Raw genomic sequence first — 20656 nt, forward strand, 5'->3', positions numbered from 1 at the left:
AAATCCCTTGAGTTGTGATTGTGAGCGGCATATTGATTGTAGTTGGTCATTCTCTCTCGAGTGTGGTGGGGTCGTTTTATCTTTTGATGTTCGTCCTTGGTGTTGTATTCTGATCTATGTATTGCATAATGTAATTTACATTTTATAAAACTTTTATTAGTTTAATATTTTTTAATTATGATTTTAGTTAGTTGTTTTCACAAAAGCTTTTTGTTTTAGTTTGGTTATTTTGAAGAGTTACTCACCCTTGAGTAGCTCTTATTAAAAATAGGAGTGTGGTCACAAAGCGTGGATGTAGCGCGGTGGGTTAGGCCGGCTATAGAGCATGCTCAGGACGTCCTTCCTGGTGGGTTAGGCCAGGAGTGGGAGTATGATTTCATGCGGTTTTTGTGAGGGGTCCTGTTATGTGACAACGTTTTATGTTGGGTTTGTTGTGGTCTTTCTTATGTCTTGTTGGTTATGTCCTTTTTCCAAAAAGCAAATTGTTCGTGGTATGGGTTTGTCTTTCGACTTTTTTTTGTTTTATTATTTCTTTCTGAGACTTTATAATAGTCTTCAAAAGAATAAATTATCCAGTTTCAAACTGGGTTAATCCGGTTTGGGTACCGTTGGTTTCTTTTTCTTAGTCATGCTGTTATTCTATGATTTGTGGTATTTAGTAAGCTGCGTTGGTTAGTTTTGTTTAGTATATGATTCCTTTCCAACCGGGTTAAAGGAAAGTTTGAAACATGTTATCTTATGCTAGAGTTGTTGAGTGTGAAAGCTTGAAACTGAAATTCATTATTTTAAACAATTCTTCGTGGGCGAGCTGTGCGAGTGTGGATAGAATTTCTGTGCGAATGAATGAAAATATCAAAAGGTTAGTACTGCATTTGCATTTAATCAATTTACTACATAGAATTTGGAAATTTACTGCTAGTTATGGGGAAATTTTAAGTTACAAATTTTCATCATAATTAGATTTACTGCTTGGGGGGAAAATTTTATAGATGAATTTACTGCATTGATGTTAAATTTAATAATTTATAAGTGTAAGAGATTAATAATAGAATTTTAAAATTGTTTGATGAAATTTGCGATTTTTTATTTGTCTTTTGTGGTTTTTGTAGGTGATTGTCGGATGGAGGCTAAAAATCTAAAGAAAACATGGATAAAGAATGGTGAGTTTTTAATATTGTAATTAATTAGTAATATTCATTGAATTCATACTTACCTGTTAGTCGTCGGGGAAAAAACCGTGGGGGAAGATGTCGTGGATGAGATCGGATGTTGTAAGTAGTTTAGCTAAGATGCGGATGATGTTTTTAGTCTGAAGTAGTGGCCAAAGCAATTGAAGTGCCTTAATAGTGGTTAGTTCTTCAGTGCCAACTGCAAACTCATAAGGTGTGTTTTGGATTAGGTTAAATAATTTGTGATTGAATTTAGTGTTGTGGATGAATTCTAATATTGGGATTTCTATAGGTTGTACAAACTCGTGCGGGATAAGGAAGGGTCGGGATTCTTCGGCGTTGAAGGTCTTGGTGATGGGACAGAAGATGTACATTTGGGTTATGGGGTCATAATTACGAAGAATACCATGAAGGTTAGTATCTTTAATACAATATGTGAAATTTAGGAAAAATGGTGAAGTGTATTTTGAATTAATGAATTGAAAACGATGGTGTGGTTGTCTAGAGGGTGTGTGTAGGTCAAAGTGATTTTGGATGAAACGATAATAACTGTATGTGTGGGTTTGTTTAGTGCGCAACATAATATCGTGTGAACAGTGCAAATCTCTTTCGTGTGGTGCAAGGAAATGAAAGGTTAGTGAAAATATTTGGAAGCGTTCTTTAAAACTTTCGTATGCTTGTGTGGCTGTTAGTGCTTCTGAAATAATGTGGTCAAACTTACGGTCGAAGATGTTTAGTGTAAATACATATGGTGTCTTGATGAAAAATTTCTCGGTGATTTGTGGATTAGCGAAGCGATCGTCGTCTAAGAATTGATCTTGGTTAGCTCTGATGATGTTGTGATCATAGTATTCTAGTGTATATTCATTAGCTCTAGGTGCAGTGTGTGTTTTTAGTGATTTTTTATATCCAGTGTAAGTAAATTGTCTAGCGGTTAGTGGTGTAGTGAGTCGATATAGCATGTCTTTATTTCGCTCTATATCGATGTGAGTGCTGGATAAAGGTAAGCAAAGAGGGTTAGTAAAATGATAATATGAGGTCCAAGAGAGAGTGGGCATTAAAACGTATTCGTCTACAAAGTTGCGTGTTTCGTTAGTGTCGTGAGGGGTGTTTAAGGTGTATTGTGGGAATGAGGGTTAGGTGATGGCTAAAAATTCTTTTGTGTTAGTATGCTTGGGGTGGTTGATGTATTCACGGGCTGTTCCTGGTTTTGCTGGGAAAGGATGGTTGGGAAACTTTCTTTTAAAAGTGCGATAAGCTCTATTAGTGTTGAGTGAAGATTCAGTGGATGTGGATGACGGTGCTAATGATTCAGTATAATTTGAAGAAGGTGTAGGGGTAGGGGGGTTGAATGAATTTATTGTGGAGGAGATTTGGTTTATGGTTGGGGTATGAAGGTGGTAGGGTTGTTGTTGGAGGGTAATAAAATTATCTAGCTCTGGGGAGATACGGGGGGTATCTGGAGAATGAGATGATTGGTCAGAATGATATGAGGAGTAGGTTGGAGTAACTTGGGAAGCATAAGAGGGTGTGGAAGTGATTGGGTCAGGGTTATTGGATAATATGGGTTGAAAAGGGGGTTGAGAAAAATTAGAAGAGTTATGAAAATTATTGGATGGGGATGGTTCTGAATCTGCAAATTCATCGGGGGTTTCAATATTCGGGTTATTGAGTTGTGAGATGGAGTATAAAACTGAGATGTGTGAATTAGTGTCGGAATTCATGCCTGATGTTTAATTACTAGATGGGAAATCGGGTGGCGGAAAAGCAAAAAGTGGTATTATTGGGATTGGAGAGGTAAGATTGGTTGGGTGGGAATTTGATCGGTGTAGTGATCCAAGTTGTCGGCTCATCGTGGGCTAAAAAAATTATTATTTTGAGACTGAAAAGCGGTGGTATGGGGTTGTTCAATAATTTGTTCATAAGTATTATCATCTTGTGACGGGTGTGTCATTATATGTTGGATGGGACTTTGTGATGTGGTGAGTCGAAAATTTGGATTATGTGTGATTGCTAAATTTCGAAAATTTCGTGGGACTAGGGATAGTGGATGGTTATGTGGTAGTGGTGGTAAATGTGGTGCCGTTGGCGTTGTGTCTACATTGTTATGTTCTTCGTCGTATGTGTTTTGTCGTGTTGCTATTTTTGTGTTGTATTCTTTTATTTGTGCGTCTAAAAGAATTTTGTTTATAGATGTAGAAAAAATTCCAAAAAATCCTGCAAAGAGTATGCGTGCTACGCTTGCTTGTCTATTTACTTGTGTGTGTATAGCACATGTGTTGTAGATTCCTTTTAAAAGTGAGAAAAGAAATCCAATAAAGTTAAGCATTGCGTATAAAATAGTCAATTTTTCTAAGATGTAGTAGGCCCATCCTAGAAAATCAAGGATTTCATTTTTGAGTGTAACAAAACTAAAAATGTTGATTGGTGATATATCTTGGGGACGGTATTTTTCACCGTTTAGATATATATAATCTTTAATGTCTTTAAAATATCCGCTATAGTCTTGCGTGTAGATATCGGCAAATCCTGCGGTTTCTGCAAGTTTGCGTAGATTTTGGTCAAATGATTGCCTTTGTATAGTGTCCATTTGTGTTAATAATTCTTGGAATTGTTGTGTTCTAATGTGATGTTGAATATCTGATTTTGAGTATATTCCTATTGATTGTAAGTCTATATTTGGGTTTCGAGCAATAGCGCGAATACTTTCTGGTGAAAATTTTTTGAGTGATTGCATTAGTGTGGGATATGGAGTGAGAAGATAATATTTATTGTCATCAGGGTTTAGTTGTACTACATTGTGGCTATTTTCTGATCCACATGGGACTGCGGTATCCCAGAAATAGGTTCTTCGTGAAAGTGTATCCACGAAATGTACTTTATTCTTATAAAAGATAGGAATTCTTTTATAACATCGTTTATCTTCAAAAACGTATAGTGATGATACTTTTTTAGTGCAGGTATAAAACCATAAGATGTTTCCTTCATAGTCTAAAAAATTTGATCTATTTCCTGAGAATAAGTATCCTGCATAGGGTATTTTTAATACTGCTAGTGCAAGTGATTGTAATATTTGTGTTCGTTCTAATTCGCATAGTTGGTGTAGTGTTTCTAATTCGGAGAGTGACATTTCTTGAAAAATTCGGCTAATTGTATAATCTAGTTTCATATCTAAATGAATATCATAGTGGATATTACCGAAATATGTAGTATTCATTAGTGATAATTCTTGTAAGCGTGTGCTTCTGGTGTCATGGGGTTTTAGATGTCCACCAGGCTGTCCGTTGCTTTTTTCAAAATTAACTGGTATATATGATGTTCCTTCGTTTGGAGAATGACCTGTGGCATATGGGTCAATTTAATTTTTCCAGTGGTCATGTCGAATCCTTTTTCGTATTCAACTAATATTTCAGAGTATTGTGTTCTGTGAAGTGGATTCCTGTATTTACATGCAAGTTCTGTTTCTTGATATATTTGAAAACGTGTCAATTTATTTTCTATATTGTGTATGTTTCTAAAATTAGTACTTTGTTTTCGTGATGGATGTACTTGTTCATATGGAATTGATTGTATAAAGTATTTTTCGTGAAATTTTATCATACGAGCGTGTATTCTTGCTACTTGAAATGTTGTACATGTATCTTCGGGGAACCAAACAATTGTTGCTTGTGTTCTCGTTGTAGGGTCGCAATAACCTTGATCATTTTTGCAAGGTAATCGGATTCCTTGATAGATCATTGTATTATCTGATAAATCTCGTGTGAGTTGTATTTTTTCGAGTTGTATTTTCCAATCGAAAAACATTATTTCTTGGTATCCTTTATTTTTCGTGTCTGCTTTGCAGTTTGATGGGTTATTTATACCAATGTGTGGTATCCAATGTTTATCGTGTAGGTCATAGGTTAATCGTCCGTGTGCGCCGTTATACGGGTATTTGTCGTCGAGTTTTATATGTCCTTGGTGTCTTTCAAGTTGTGATTGATGTACAGAGTCTGAGAAAACTTGAAAGTTTACTAACTTTCGTTCGGAGTTTTTATTTTGTGTGATGTTTAGTCTGAGTAATTCATTTTTACAATCGTCGGGATTGAGATGTAAAAGACGTTCTATATTACTCTGATAGAATGATTCATGGTCAAGTCGGTTTTTGTTTCCGTTCGAGACTTGTGAACAATGTACTTTCTTTTCGGAAAATGTTGCTGTGAATTTATAACCTGTAACTGTTGTTGCTCGGGCTTTTGAATAGAGTGTTGCTATTACATTTGTGGTTTCTATAGCTTGTGGTTCTGTTTCACATTGTGACACTTGATTTATTGCATATTTGTGTAGTGTTTTTTGTTCATTTTCTTCACAATCGTAATGTGTTACTAATAAATCTTGTGGTCCTGTACGGGGGGGAAGGGTTTATGTTTTGATTTGAGATTACTAGAAAAAGGAGTTGGAGAAAAATTAATAATTTTAGAATATACATGTGTATGATAATCCTGAGTATGGGTTATAGAATGTAATGTAACCAATTGTGTTTTTGGTATATCTGTCGTATTTATATATTACTTCAGTAGTTATAAACGGTGGTGGTAGTGATTGAGCTGTTATATTAGGTGGGTTTAATGGGTAGGGATGTTGAGTAATGTTATTTAACTTAACTGTGATTTCAAACTTTAATTGTAAACTGTTTTGTTGGAGTATTTGAATATTGTGATCACGGATGTCGTTGTGAATATCTTGGCGATATTGTAATCTATTGAGTGCCCAGTTATGAAGGCGGTTACTTTCTTGATGTTGTCCAAATAATGGTGGAGGTGCTGTAAATGTATTCCAATCTAATCTTAAAGGAATATTTGTTAATGATTGTTCTCGGTATCTTGCATCGAGATTGTTTGGAAAAGTTAAGTTAAGAGGTGTCGGTGAAATTTGACTAATTGATGGTGTTGATGGAAGTGATAATGTTTCGGGTAGTGATGAAGATGTTGTATCTGTAGAAATGTCTATGGGGTCATTGATTAAATTTGGTTCACCTTGTGTGAATGAATGTGTAGTCCAATATGGTAATCGTGATGTTTGGTTTGTGGGGTTGAAAGGATTTTCACGTATTTGCTCAGATGTTGGTGTTGAACCTAAGTAATCTGAGGGTAGGCTTGAAGTGCTTCGTTGTGAAAAAAGTGTAGGGGTTTCTGGTGTTACACCAGTGGGATTTTCTGGAGTGCTTTGTGATGGTGATTGAGGTATTTCAAAATGAACTCGAGGAGTTTGAAAATTTCTATTTCGTCGAGGATGTATAATTTGTCTATTTATTTCTGTTGTGTTTTGGTTTTGACTAAGGTGTCTTATTCTATTTAGTTCTTGTGGTAGTGTTGGGTAAAGGTTATATGTTGGTTCACTTAGAGATGCTTGTCGTTGAACTGGTTCTAGAGGTTCAGATAAACGAGCGTGCCGTTCTTCAAAAGTGTATGGATTATCTTGAAAAGAAATTCGTGTAGATGTTTGAGGATTTTGAGTAGTTGAAGGTGGTGTTGGGTTATCTTGGGATGATGTCGGTGAAGACTGACTTTGTGATTGTTGGGTAGCAATTTTTGATAGATTTTTGAATTATTACTTTAGTGAGAAAGTTTATGTTTATTATAATATTCTTCCAAAAAAATAATTAGAAAAATTGTTGCTAGGGCAAATGTGATGATTGCTTTCTTTATACATTTGCATATTGTCAATATGAGGGATGATAAAAATGTTAAGAAAATTACAAACAATAAAAAAATATCAGTTCTACTGGAAATTGTTCGTATCATTTAGACAAGTTGTATGAATCGTACCTGTGGATATAATCAAGGGTTTTGGAAAGTTGGAGAAATAGTTCGAAGATAGTGTAGAAAATTTAAAAAAATGTTACAAAAAATGATTAGGATTATTAGAAAAGATTCAAGTATATCAAAAAGAAATATTATAAAGGTTTCAAGTATCGTAAAAAAATGTTTAAGATTTATGAAAATTTTAGTGACTGTTTGAGAGAAGAGCATTTAAGAAATGATCTCTTGGTCGAATATTTTTTGCTGTTTGGGGCGATTTTCAAGTGTGGTCGAATTATTTATTAGTTTTTTGACAAGTGGGTTGAGTTTTGTAAAAAATTGTTGGGGGCAATTTTTATGGTGACCGGGAGGTCGTCTTTTTCTTTATTTTTGTTTGTCAAATGATCCGGGGTATGGTGAGATTTTTATACTTTAGGCTAATTAAAATGTTCATTTTGTTACTTTAGGCTAAGTTAACAAATTTGTTTTGGGGGTATTCGTGGTCTGAGTTGGGGAAATATTGTTGATCTTTGGGTTATTAGATAAGGGAGGGGTACGGTATTATGGTGATATTTATTTTAGTTGTCAAGTTGGAGTGGTTTGCTTATTTTTGACCTGGAGGTCGTAAAGTTGTAGTTATAGATGTGCCTGGAGTTCTATATTATTCGTCTAATTGATCTTAGTTTGAGTTAGAGAAAGTGACGGATTGGATGAATCCTATTGGTCTATTTTGAACTAGAATTTTTGCGTACTTGTCAGCATGTTATTTTGAAAAATGGAAATGAAAAATGTTTCGGAGGTTTCAAGATTGTGAAGTATAAAGTTAAAATTACTTTTGAAATTCCACTTTCTTGAATATTTTAGATTGGGGGATGAATATTTTGTAGTTTTTACGTGGTTGATTTCGGAGTCTTGGTGTTTTTCTATGTTCTGATTTGTCGATTTGTTCTTGGGGTATTATTTGTTTGGTCATTTTTCTATTTTTTCTTTGTTTTGGGGATTCTTTATGGTCTAGGTTTTTTGTATTGTTTTTGGTGGCGATTGGTTTTGTGTTTTGATTTTCGGTGGGGTTATCATTTTGTTCTGTGTTTTGCAGATGTGGTTCATTTTGAATGATTTTTAATCCTGTGAAAGAATATAATTGAGTTAATTCGCGGAGTGCGTATTCTTTTGGGTAATAAGGTAATAGGTTGTTTCGATGCTGAACGATTTCTTTTTTGTTTGAGTCGGTAATTTTATATGTGACATCAGTGGGTCTTGCAATTATTTGGTACGGTCCTTTTCGAAGGGGTTGTAATTTTTTAGAAATTCCTTTTTGAGTATTAAAATTAGGTATCAGAACAAATGTTCCAATTTTTAATTCGGAGGCTGGCGTAAAACGTAAATTGATTTGTTCATTAATGTTTTGTCTTTGTAATAACTTTTTTGTTATTTTTTGATAAATTTCATTGTGTTTTTTATCTCTATTTAGAATCCATTCGGTGTGTGTACCGGAGGCTAATTTAAGAATTTGTGGGTGATGAAAATGATCTTCATCGTGTGTATGTAAAGGTAGGTTATAACAAATTGAATCTTTATTTGGTTGACAATAACCTTGTGCGTTTTTATGAGAATTTGCTGTAAACATTATTGGTTTGCGTGGCTTTTGGTTAAAAACCATTTCGTATGGTGACATTCCTAGAGTTGTCGTAATTTGTGAATTATATGCTAAGGGAAATAATTTTACATCTGCTGACCATTCGGTATATTTTGTATCATTTCCGTTGATGATACATCTAAGATATTCTTGTAATGAACGGTTCATACCTTCGACTAAGCCGTTTGTCCAAGGTGCATGAGATGTACGTGGTTTGTGTTTAATGTTGTATAAATGACATAGTGTGATTATTTCATTATTTATGAATTCTGTACCATTGTCTGTGACTAAAATTTCTGGTAGTCCAAATTTTGCTATCCAGTGTTCATAAAGTGTTGTATACGCATAATAAGCGTTACAATGTGGTACTGGGTTAAGTGCTACATAGTGTGTAAATGCGTCAACAATTACCATAATGTAGGAATTTCCTTCTGATGAGGGTGAAATTGGGCCTTTAGTATCAAATGAGATACGGTGATTAAAGTACAAGCTTTGTCCTTTAAAATCTTGTTTTTGTGCTATTTGTTTTTGATTTGGGTAAGGTTTATTTAGTTGACATACTATACAATCATTGCATAGTACTTTTATCCAAATTGGTGCATTTGGGAAGTAAAAATTTTGTATAAAGTTTGAATATGTCTTTTCTGATCCAGAATGTCCTTTAATATTTTGTGCATGTGAGATATTAAAAGCTATGAGAATCATACTTAAAGGAAGACAGGGGACTGTAGATTCGTTTAAATTATACTCTAAAAGGTCTGTAGTTTCATTAATTGTTGTGTTATTAAATTTGCGAAAATATCGGAGGAGTGTCTTGTTGCCTAGTATGGTTGAATCTGCCTTGATAGGTTTAGTTTTATATTTATGCCATGATTTTAGTTGTCGAATTATTGGGTCAAGATTTTGGTATTGTTTTAGTGTTGAAATTGTAATTGTTTCTGTTGGAGGGAGAAAAATGTTTTCAATTTCGAATTTAGATAAAGGTATTGTATCTAATGGGTCATGAAGGTCAAAAACTTTATTTATTGTGTATTTTGAATCGTTTGTTTGTGGTCCTGATAAATTTACTTTATCAGTTAAATTTTCTTTTTCAATTAGTGGAAAATGATCTTTTTTGGTTTGGTGTTGTTTTGTTCGTTTTTGTTGGGTGTTATTTTTTATCCATTGAGTATATGGGATTGGTTTGAAAGTTGATGTTCCAAGTAGATCAACTTCATAATGATTATTTTGACAATCTAAATAAAGTGGGAAATGTTGTAAAGTATTTATTTGTGATTGTTCAATATCAGTTTTTACTGCATATTTGCATTCCAATCGGGGTGATGTTTCGTTTTCAGCAAGGTAGAATTTTATGTTTTTGGGTATTTCAACTGTTGTTTTTCGTGTAAGTAATTCAGGTGGTGTATTTCGACTTAAGGTGTCTGGTAATGCAAGATTTTTTCCTGCAGTCCAAACTATATGTAAGTTTGGAAATTTCATTAGAATTAGTTGAAATCTGTAAACTCGGTGGTTTGGGTTAGATTTCTGTGTAAAGAGAAAGATGATTGGTTTATGGTCTGTGAATAAAACTGTGGGATGTTTTGATCCAAGTATCAGAAATTCATATTCTGTCAGTGTATATATTATGGCTGTACATTCTCTCATTAGAGTTGAGAGTCGTAGCTCTGCTTGAGTGAATAATCGGGAATTTGCTGATATCAGGTTCATTTTATTTGTGCCATTATGTGATTGTAATAGTGCTGCGCCGATGCCAAAGTTCGAAGCATCGCACATTGCATAAAATGGTTGATCAGGGTCTGGGATTGTGTTTGAAATTTGTTCAGTTAAAAGTTTCTTTATTTCTTCGAATCGTGCTTGATGTTCTGTATTCCATTCAAAATTATTTTGTTGTCTAAGGATGTTATAAAATGGTCGTAGATATAATTGCATTTTATAAACATATTTACTTAAAAAGTTTAGCATTCCAAGAAATTCTTGGATTTTCTTTTTATTTGTTGGTGGTTGAAGTTTTTGAATAGCGTCAATGCGTGATTTCAGTGGAGTGATTGTTTTTCTTTCTATATTATGTCCTAAGAATTTAACTCTTGTCAAAAAGAAGTGTGATTTATCGGGGGCGGCCTTCAGATTTTCGTTCTGAAGTATTTGGTGATATTTTTATAAAACGTTGAACATCTCGTCTTTTGTTTGTGATTGCATAAAAACATCGTCTAAATAGGTGATTGCGTTTTTCTTGAGTATTAGTGGTCTAAAAATTTTGCTCATAAAAGCTGAAAATGCTGCTGGTCCTATGGAAATTCCATAGAATAAGCGGTTGAATTCATATTGTTGGTTTCCGATAACAAATTGTGTTAAACGTCGTGATTGTTCATCTAGTGGCATTTGATTGTATGCACTATTCATATCGGCGGTTGTAAAGTATTTGCCGTTTATTTTTGTTAAAATAACTTGTATTGGTTCAATGGGCCAATTACATTTTGACTCATCTATGAGTGAATTGAGGTATCTAGCATCGAGAACGATTTTTAATGATTCTCCTTTAGCTAGAATTATAACGGGGTTGATAAATGTGTTGCCTTTTGGTTGTTATTCTTTATTAACTGGTGAGATAATTTTGTACTGTTCTAAAATATCGAGTAATCTGTTTACTTTATCATGTAAGTGAATTGGTACTTTACTTGCTCTCTGTTTTTTGAAAACTGCGTCTGGTTTTAACGGGAGATGTAGTGATGAACTGATTTTGCCAACATCGAATTTTGATGTTGCATAGACTGATGAATATTTAATTAGCTGTTTGGCTAACTTTTCGAATTCGTCTTGTGTTACTTGTGAATGTTGGAAATTAAACATTGTTAAAAATTTCTGTTGGTCCTCTGTGTAGTTACTTATGTTGAATGTAGGTTTGAAATATGGAGTTTTTGTGAAATAATCCGTATTTCTGTTTTCGTGACTTATTATATTATTTATAGATAATTCTTCATTAAGAATTGTAGATTGGCAAATATCTAATAATTGGAGTATATTATTTACGCGATAGGCTTTTTCGTGTATTTGTGATATTGTAGCGTTGGTTTCGCAATATCCTAAAAGTCCTAAAGGTAATGTTACTTGGTAAGGTGTGTTGTTATAGACATGTAAGGAAATGATATCTGAATTCGAATTTTTCAAATATTTTATTGAAGAGATTGTGATTTTGAAAAATTTATGAATAGGTTTGAATTCAAAATCTGACATATAAAATTTTTGTTTGATTTGTTCCTTATCATATTGGTGAACTTGTTTAATTGAAAAATTATAGATGTTTCCTGATAGTGGTTTCAAGTGTTTTCTTTGTTGGTTAAATATCGGGTAAAATTTTGAAAAGAATGGTGGTTGTTTATTTAATCTTTGAAAAAATGTTAAAGATGTTTCTTTTGTTTTTGTATACTTATCTTTGATTAATATTTTACTATTTAGTATGTTAATTGTTGGTATATACTTCGAAATAAATGGTATTCCAATGATATTATATTTAATATCAGTGATATGGAATATTTGTTTAAATGGCTTATTTAGAATTTTGCTTTGCTCCATTGTTCTGGTGGGGAGGAGAAATAATTGGATTTTTCCCTAGTTTATCAATGTTGATCCCTGTGCTGTTGCTAGCTTACTGGAGGTTTCAAGAGGTGTTAGCTTTGGGTGTAAAGTTTTTATTTCATTCCATGTGGGAATGTTTATTATGTTTGATTCTGCTCCTGAATCAAATAAAAAATCGATTTCAAGGTCTGGTGGTTGAAATTCTTTGTTTCTTGGGCTTTCTAACAGAAATGGTATTGTCCAAATTTTTTCTTTGGGTTGTTCTTTTTGTATATTTTGATAGATGTGGTTTGTGTTCAAGCATTTTGTTTTGACATTTTTATTAGTTTGATTTGTAGTGTTAATTGCATTCGTTTCCTGCGTCGTTGGTGTGGAATTTATGGGTGTAGTGTAATAATTTTGAAGAAATTCTGATTGATTTTCATATATGTGTGATGAAAAAGGTTGTTCATTTATGACAGATTCATAGTCATTTTCGACTTTTATCATGTTAATAGAAAGAGTGTTTTCTGTGTCGCTTTCTGAATCTGATGATGTACAGTTTATTTGATTGAGTTGTAACGTATCAGTTACTGTGTCATCAATACCTGGAGGGTCTGATGTTGTTTCCGGGTTAGACTGTACTTGATTGATTTGTCTTTGATGTTTAGGTGTACTACTTCTGTGACGATTATTAGAGTTATTATAGTGATTATTATTCCGGTGTGGTGATTGGGAATAATTTCTATAACGATTATTATAACTTGAATGTCGGTTTTGTGAATTATTTCGCGATCTATTTTGATAATTGTTGTTTGGTCTGTTATATGAGTTATTTCTTGATCGGTTAATTTGATAATATTGATTTCGATTGTTCGAATAACTTCTATTTCGATTATTGGAATAGTTTCTATTTCTATTATATGATGAGTTTCGTGATTGATTGTTTTGGTAGTATCTATTTCTTGATTGGGATTTAGATCTAGAAGCAAACTGTGTTGTGTTTGAATTAGATCTGGAGTAGTTTTTTCTACTATTTGGTCTATTGTAGTGATTTTGTGACGAATTTTGTGTGTTTCTTCGTTCTGGCGATCTTCCTCTATAACTTGAGTTATATGGGGATTGATTTCTTGTATAGCTTGTATTGTTCGGAAGGGGTTTTCCGGAACTATTGTTGCTATATACATTTTTGTTTGGTAGATTTTGATCTTTCTTCATATATTGATAAAATGACTTATTTGGTTCTTTGTAATTTTGAGGTTTATTTTGACTATCTTGCTGTTTTTGTCTTCATTCGGAAATACTATGTCCGTATCGTCGGCAATAATTACACCATTTTTTGAAAGATGGTTTGCCTTTAAAGTTCGGGTTCTTTTCATAAATATTGAGTATTTCAGTGATTTTTTCAACGAGATCTGTGTCTGATTCCTGTATATTATTAATATTAGTGGAAGTTGTTTCAATTCTGTTAACGTATTGTAATTTCAGATTTTCCGTTTCTTCTAGTTTCATTGTGATTTCTGCTTGTTCTAATTTGTCTACTAGTTTTCGAAAATCTAAATCGGGTTCTCGAATTGAGGAAGGATGGGATGCTCTCTTTTTTATTGCTATTTTCCTTAATTGTGGTGTTAAGGTCATCATTAAGATTTCTGTCATTTTTGTGTTTTTATAGTCGTGTGTATTTAGTGAATATGCTTTCCGAACTAGTGTTTCGATTCTTACTGCTAATTGCTTGATGGTTTCGTTTGGTAATCTGCGAATTTCATTACATAAAACTCTTTGTTGTTGTTTGTTTCTTTCGGAGTCAAACATTTTTGAAAATTCCTGTGTAAACCTTTTCCAGTTTGATTTTATTTCTAGAGGTAGTACTGAAAACCATTTTTGGGCTGCGCCATCTAAGGTTGTTTGCATCAACGCTGTGCGTCGATGTATCCAGTTTTGATGTAGTGGCGTATTAATTGGTTCAGGTCCGATGTTTAAAATCAAGTTTGCTGTTACTGCATTTAAATAATCTTCTACAGAGTATTCAGGGTCTGTTCCTGTGAAAACCATTAAAGGTTTGTTTGATGTTATTGATGATCCACCCATAAGGTATGGATTCATTGTCATTTGTAATGATTCTACTGCATTTGGCATTTGAGAAAAATTTGAAAGTTGGTTTCTTGTTATTTCATGTTGTTGAAGATAATATGGGAGTGGTATTTCACTTTGCATTTGTGTTGGTTGATACGAGTGTGCAATCATTGGATTTTGTTGTTGAATTGGTTGAAAAGATTGTGTATTAATTGGATTTTGCTGTTGAATTGGTTGTTGATGTTGTGCATTTATCGGTTGTGGAGAAAAATTCCTATGATTTATACGTGTTTTCTGTATTCCTTGTCCACGATATTCTTGAGTATATGGTGCAAATATATCTGGTTGTAAGAAATCATCATCTGAAGATAAATAATCCATCTGATAAGATGTTTGTTTTTTATTTTTATTTTGTTGAAAAATTGGGTAATTTTCGCTGTGATCCTGTGGAGGATTTGTTTGGAAATTTATTGAACTAGGTTGGGCCATTGGGTTATCCCAGTTTCGAGATCTTGTATGCTGGTTAAAATTTCTTCGTGGTTGGTAATTTGTTTTTAATGGATGTGTATAATTATAATTATGGTCTGCAAAGTTGTTTCTAGTGAACGTTTTGCGTGTTTTTGATGGTATTGTCATGGGTCTGTATGTTTGGTAATCCATATGTGAATATTTTGGAGCAACCGAAGGTTTAACGGTTGATTGTAAGGTTACCTGTGTTTGTGAAGGATTTGTATTTCTTGGTGTTGTCAAATTTGGGCGTATTGGTGAAATACTTTGTTGTGTAGTTGTTGTGTGTACAATTTCTTCATTTATGAAGTGTGATGGTGTCTGGATATCTTGTTGAGTAAGATTCCTAGTTCCATTGAGGTTTTCGTTGTGTATGACTGTAGAGTTTAAACTATTATTTTGTGTATCGGGCAAAATGTATTATAGTTTAATGGTGTTGCATCAATGGTTAAGGGTATTACTCTTACATAATCTCTTATGTAAGATATTGTACTTATTGCTTGACTTGAGATTGATTGTGGAAAGCTTATAAATGCGGGATGAGACCATTCGGGGTCCCAAACATAATCTGATTGTTCTGTGATAGCGGTATCATCGTTCGAATTTTGGGGTCTAAAATTTTTTCTTGCTTGTGCAATTAAATCAATATTGTGTGTGAAATAATCTATTATGAACCATGCCAAAATTTTTTGTAGATCGTGTTTTGTATGCTGTGAAACTTCGTCTTTCGTGAAATTTTCTTTAATAATGTTTAAATAACTAGAAAGTAGTGTGATTTCATGTCGTACTCTTAAATGTTTAGATGTTTCTGTCGGTGAGACATTTGTTATTGGGATTTCGTTTTCTAATATCGAAATATAACTATATATTATTGCGAAAACTTCATTGGTGAAAATGGAGTTTGCTCTTTGTGAGTTATGGTATTGGATGCTTTTTATATATTCTGAAAATACTTTTGAAAATTCTAAATCAAGATCGTCTGTTTGAATTGTATATTTCCTATGATTGTGGTTTGGTGAGGTGAATTCTATGGAGTAGATTCCATACTGTTGTGTTATGTTACATATATCTTTTAGGTAGTGGTCTATGATTTGTCTTTTGATTTTTACATCTGGGAACTCTGTTTTACATGGACTGATTCCGGGTTCAAATAAATTTATGAGTAAATTTTTACAAAATATATGTTGTCCTCTATCAGTAGTTGCATCTACTATAAAAGGGAAGATTTCATCATCATCTGGAGTTTCGTCACCTGGGGTGTGCGTTGAGCTCATTTTTTCGTTCGATGACTGTTAATATGTAATTATTAATGTGTCGAATTGGTTGATTCCAATTGTATAAATGTACAGGTTTGTGTTTATACTGCTTTTTTATTCTTCTTTTTCCTCTTTGTGATGAATTTGAAGTTGTTTCTGAGTCAGAGAAATATAATTGATCGTGAATTGGGCAATTTTTATCTATTGATTCTTTCAGTTTGTAAAGTTCGTCTAAACTGTTGGTTTCTGATTCTGAAAATGCGTTTCGATTTTTTGAAAATCTTTTTCGTGTTATTTGTCTTTGTTTCGTTATTATTTTTCTCTTTAGTGTTTGTCGTTTTGTTCGAATGTATCCAACTGTTTGTGTATGAGGTGTGATTACAAGGTCGTATTTTTTGTTATCTATTTCACAATTGTGTAATACGATTGTTTGTTTATTTCCTAAGTTTTTAAATGACATAAGGTTTAAGATGACGGATGCCAAAGGGTGTTAAGTGAATTCTAATTGCTTAAACTGTTAGTCCTTACGATTTTTTGGTTAGCTTAACCTGGGTCTATTTGTTCAGGGTTGGAGAGAAAAGTATATCTATTCCGGAGAATGGTTTTTACTTTCTCGTGGCTAGTATAAGTTAAGGTGTTAACTTACTTAATCTTACTTAGGGGTAGTGATTGTGTTCAAGGGTTGGTGAATAGTAAATCGATCCACAAGGTTCAGGTATAATTAGAACGCGAGTAGTTCGTTAGATACTATTTTAAACTTACTAAGTCTAAGATTTACCCTGGGTCTGGTAAGAGGGGGGGTCAAGTGAAGGATGAATAACCGAAGTTCTTCACTGTTTATCCTAATTTGAATGATTAGTTTTGTTTAAAAATTTCTATTAGTCTTAGGTCTTTAGAAAGGGTTGGATAGTGAATCGACGTTTGAGGTCGTTAGACACTAATTAAGTGGGTGGGGGAGAACAAAGTTGTTCTGTTTGATCCAAGGATAAGCCTTGATGATCAAATTTGAAATTTAATTAAGTAGAAAATGATTTAAGATCCAAGGATAAGCCTTGATGATCTGATTTTAAAATTAAGTGAATTTAAGTTTTAATAAGATTTAAATTTGTGTAAAGGAAAGATTTAGTGTTTTATGATATTAGTGAGTTCATGATTGCTGTTATGTTTTAGGTGATGAAGCTGGAACAACAGGATGATTTATGATTACTAACCATTTATTGTCATGCTACTAATTTTTATTTTTATTTTCCAATAAATATTTTTCAAACATGTTTTGTATATTACTGCAGAGTTTTGGGAAAACGATCTGAGATCTTTTTATCAATCGTTATTGTATATTATTAATTTTGTTTAGCGCCTGAAATGATTTTGAAGATTAACTTCAAGGTTTTATGTTTGCAAATGGAAATCTAAATTCATTGCGAGTAGTATTCTAAATATAAAAGTTTGTTCTGGCTTTTGCCGAACTATCATATAACTATATGGCAAGTTTCTACTTTGTCGTATGTCGTCTCTGGTTCGAGGTCTTCTTCCAATTCCGGGTAGTTCTGTTATGGTTCGGAATATTGGCTCTGATCTATTGAGTCGTAGAGACATTTCGATTAAATTATTGTCGTATAACATTTTGTAAATGTTTTTGTCTAATTTCTAATCTATTTTGGTTAATTCTAATCTATTAAGGTCTTGTTCGAGACTTATGGTCGCACCAGATGAGTTAGGACCGAAGTGTATAACTCATAGAGTAATTTCGGATAGGGTACACCGTCTGCTCGTCACGCTATCTTATTTTCGGCCGGATAGATTCGTGCAACTTCTTAGTCTAATACCGATCCTAATCTTACTCTTATACTATCTAGTCTCAGGTTGTTTAACTAGTCTCTGCTAGGCTCAATAGATCTAGGGTATACTGGTTTATTGCGGCTGCTGAAGTACTCGGGAGAGTTCAACTAATTTCTAAGTTAAATTCAAATCTCTCTGGTGCTGAAATTACAAGTAACTTCAGCACTTACAAATAAGTGGGTTGTTAGTTAGATGGATCATGATTGGTTAATATTAAATACTTTACATTGGTAAAACATTTAATTTATCCAATCATAAAATATAGTTTAGATCAGGTTCCACATCCTTTGCAATAAATTACGAAAAAATTCGTCCGAAGCATTTTGACAAAATTGCAGAATTTTAAAACAAATTTTTTTTTTCTTCATTTTAAGTTTCTTGTTTTTTTTTTGGCGGACAACTGTTGTCAATTTTGTCTATTTTTTTAAATTTCTACGCGTGTATATCTATCTCACCATACCACGTTCAAAAAACGACATAACTTGAGGAATTTAAGAGCTTGAAGTTTTTTTAGAACCGCAATTACAGCCATTAAACTTTAGCCCAATAAATAGCCATGATCAGTAGCGTGGCGAGGTGGGGGCCAAGGTTGGGGGGTGGAGGGGGGGGGGGTTATCCAACGCTCATCCTTTAATTTTGGTTGCAAAGTTTTTTCAAAGGATCGCCTTTGGTATACTTCTACGAGATCTAATTTGGCTGGCTAACATCTAAATTTTTTTAAAGGCGCCCTAGGCGCCAAAATAACTAAATTTGAGGGCGAGCGCGCCAAAAAACGCACTTTTGGTCAAATATTATTTTAAAATGCTCAAACTATCTTTTTTAGCCAGTTTTTTTTCAAGTTGGACAACCTAAGAAAAAGGTTGGCAATTTTTTCAATTTTTTTTCTCAAAAAACCGCTACCCTCCCCCTAAAAAAATTTCTGCGCGCGCCACTGGTCATGATAGCTATGACAGACACTTATTTGCAGTGTTCTGAAATATTACGAGAGGGGCTACAACCAGATGTTATGTGTGAGTGAATGCTACACAGAGATAGAGTTCGAAACATGTGGATGCGTGACTGTCTCCCAGATGTTCTTTCCAAATGACACTCTGGAATGTGGCACTCTCACTATGACTATGTGTTCACTCAATCAGGAACAACTACTCGGTTACTTCACTAATGACGCATCTAAACTAGAACTTAGCCTCCCCCTCCACAAAATTTTTGGGTCTTCTGTTTTACAGCGCACTCATTGCGTTTTAAAAACGCATTTTAATTTTCAAGTTTCATTCGTTTTGTCCGAATAATTTATATCAACTTGTTGTTTAAATTATCCGGACAAAACGAATAAAAAATAAAAAAAATTAAAAAACGCGTTTTTCTCAAATTGGGTTAAATTTCGACAAAAAATGATGAATGCAGAAAATTTTGCTAAAAATTTCAGCAGAATTCTTAAAGTGCATTTTTTTTGCGAAATTCGAGCCCAAATTTTACCCCAAAAACGGCCAAGTTCGACTTTTTTAGTCAATCAAAAATTACTTATTTTTTCTTGACTGCCTTTGCCATCCCTCGGCATTTCCAGTTATGATTCAAACCTGTTTCTAAAAAGTGATTTAATGGTGCCATATAATAATCAGCAAAACCCATGCTTGTTTAAGAGAGGTGCTTGAGAAGTTGCAACCCTCAGTGTGGTTTCACAAAGTACAATTTTGAACGAACCTTTGCTAAGTTTCCGAACCCTGGATTTATAGAATACTTGAAATCAGTGGCGCCGGACGAAGAAGTGAGTGGAAATTACTCGAGGAAAAACTACGGCGAGTTGGTTATCAATTTTTCCTCTCTGATTGTACAACAAACGACTATTCTGCCGAAGTACGAGATATTCTCGGCCGGAAGTGCTATGGGGGGACTCCTCGGTTTGATGTTAGGAGGGAGTATTCTCACCGTATACGAACTGGCCGAGCTACTAGGTGGATTATTGTATGCAGTAGTTCAACTTGCTGCAAGAAAAATTATTCAGAGAAGCAGTTTGGCAAAAGTCGCTGATATTCGATCATAGACACCCGATGCATTAAATATGATACTTTTTAGTTACTTGTTATGAAATCCGTAATAAATCATATTTTGATTTTGAACTGCTGGGTTGTTGTTTTTTTTTTCATCGCATGTATAAGCTCTATTTAGATTGAGCATACTTTTCAGACTGAGAAACTGAATTTGAACAGTTTTTTGACTAAATATTAGGAGAACTTTTGATATGGGGGAGGGAGAGGAGGAGTTGGCTGCGTTGGTTGCTGGTTTAATTATCTCATTTGCGCTTTTTCGCATTAACAAATCAACAATAATCTCATCAAAATTTTCACCAATTAAAATTATATAAAAACCGATTAAAAAATCTTAGTGTTCATGAATTTTCGGGAGTTAATAGTCTAAGATTTTTTAATTTGTGAAAATTTCGAAGAGATTATTGTTGATTTGTTAATCCGTAAAAGCGCAAATGAGATAATTAAACCAGCAACCAACGCAGCCAACTCCCCCTCCCCCTCCCCCATATCAAAAGTTCTCCTAATATTTAGTCAAAAAATTGTTCTAATTCAGTTTCTCAGTCTGAAAAGTATGCTCAATCTAAATAGATATACATGGAAATATGAAAATATCAATCACAAAAAAAAACAGACAAGAAACACATCCACCACAATAAATTAAAACTTAGAAGAGTTTCGAGTGTCCGCTAACCCAACAACACGTGGTTAGACGCCAATCGATCCGAACACAACATTGCCAAAGTGATTGGTTCTCATATAAAACTTCAACATGTTTTTGAAGTACGAAAACTTCAATCTCAGAAAAACAGGCGAAAGC

At 33.6% G+C, this 20656-nt stretch overlaps 1 protein-coding gene across 1 annotated transcript in view; it reads left to right on the forward strand.

The window, feature by feature from the left end:
* LOC134839973 (amiloride-sensitive sodium channel subunit alpha-like) overlaps window positions 1–19853 on the forward strand; it is a 34111-nt gene extending 14258 nt beyond the window's left edge. The window contains exons 4-5 of the mRNA XM_063855602.1: window positions 18780–18961; window positions 19453–19853. Coding sequence (XP_063711672.1) covers window positions 18780–18961; window positions 19453–19853 — 583 coding nt within the window. The remainder of the gene's footprint in view (window positions 1–18779; window positions 18962–19452) is intronic.
* The last annotated feature ends 803 nt before the right edge of the window (window positions 19854–20656 follow it).

This window comes from Symsagittifera roscoffensis, chromosome 2, assembly GCF_963678635.1.
Source record: "Symsagittifera roscoffensis chromosome 2, txSymRosc1.1, whole genome shotgun sequence".
NCBI classification, from domain to species: Eukaryota; Metazoa; Xenacoelomorpha; order Acoela; family Convolutidae; genus Symsagittifera; species Symsagittifera roscoffensis.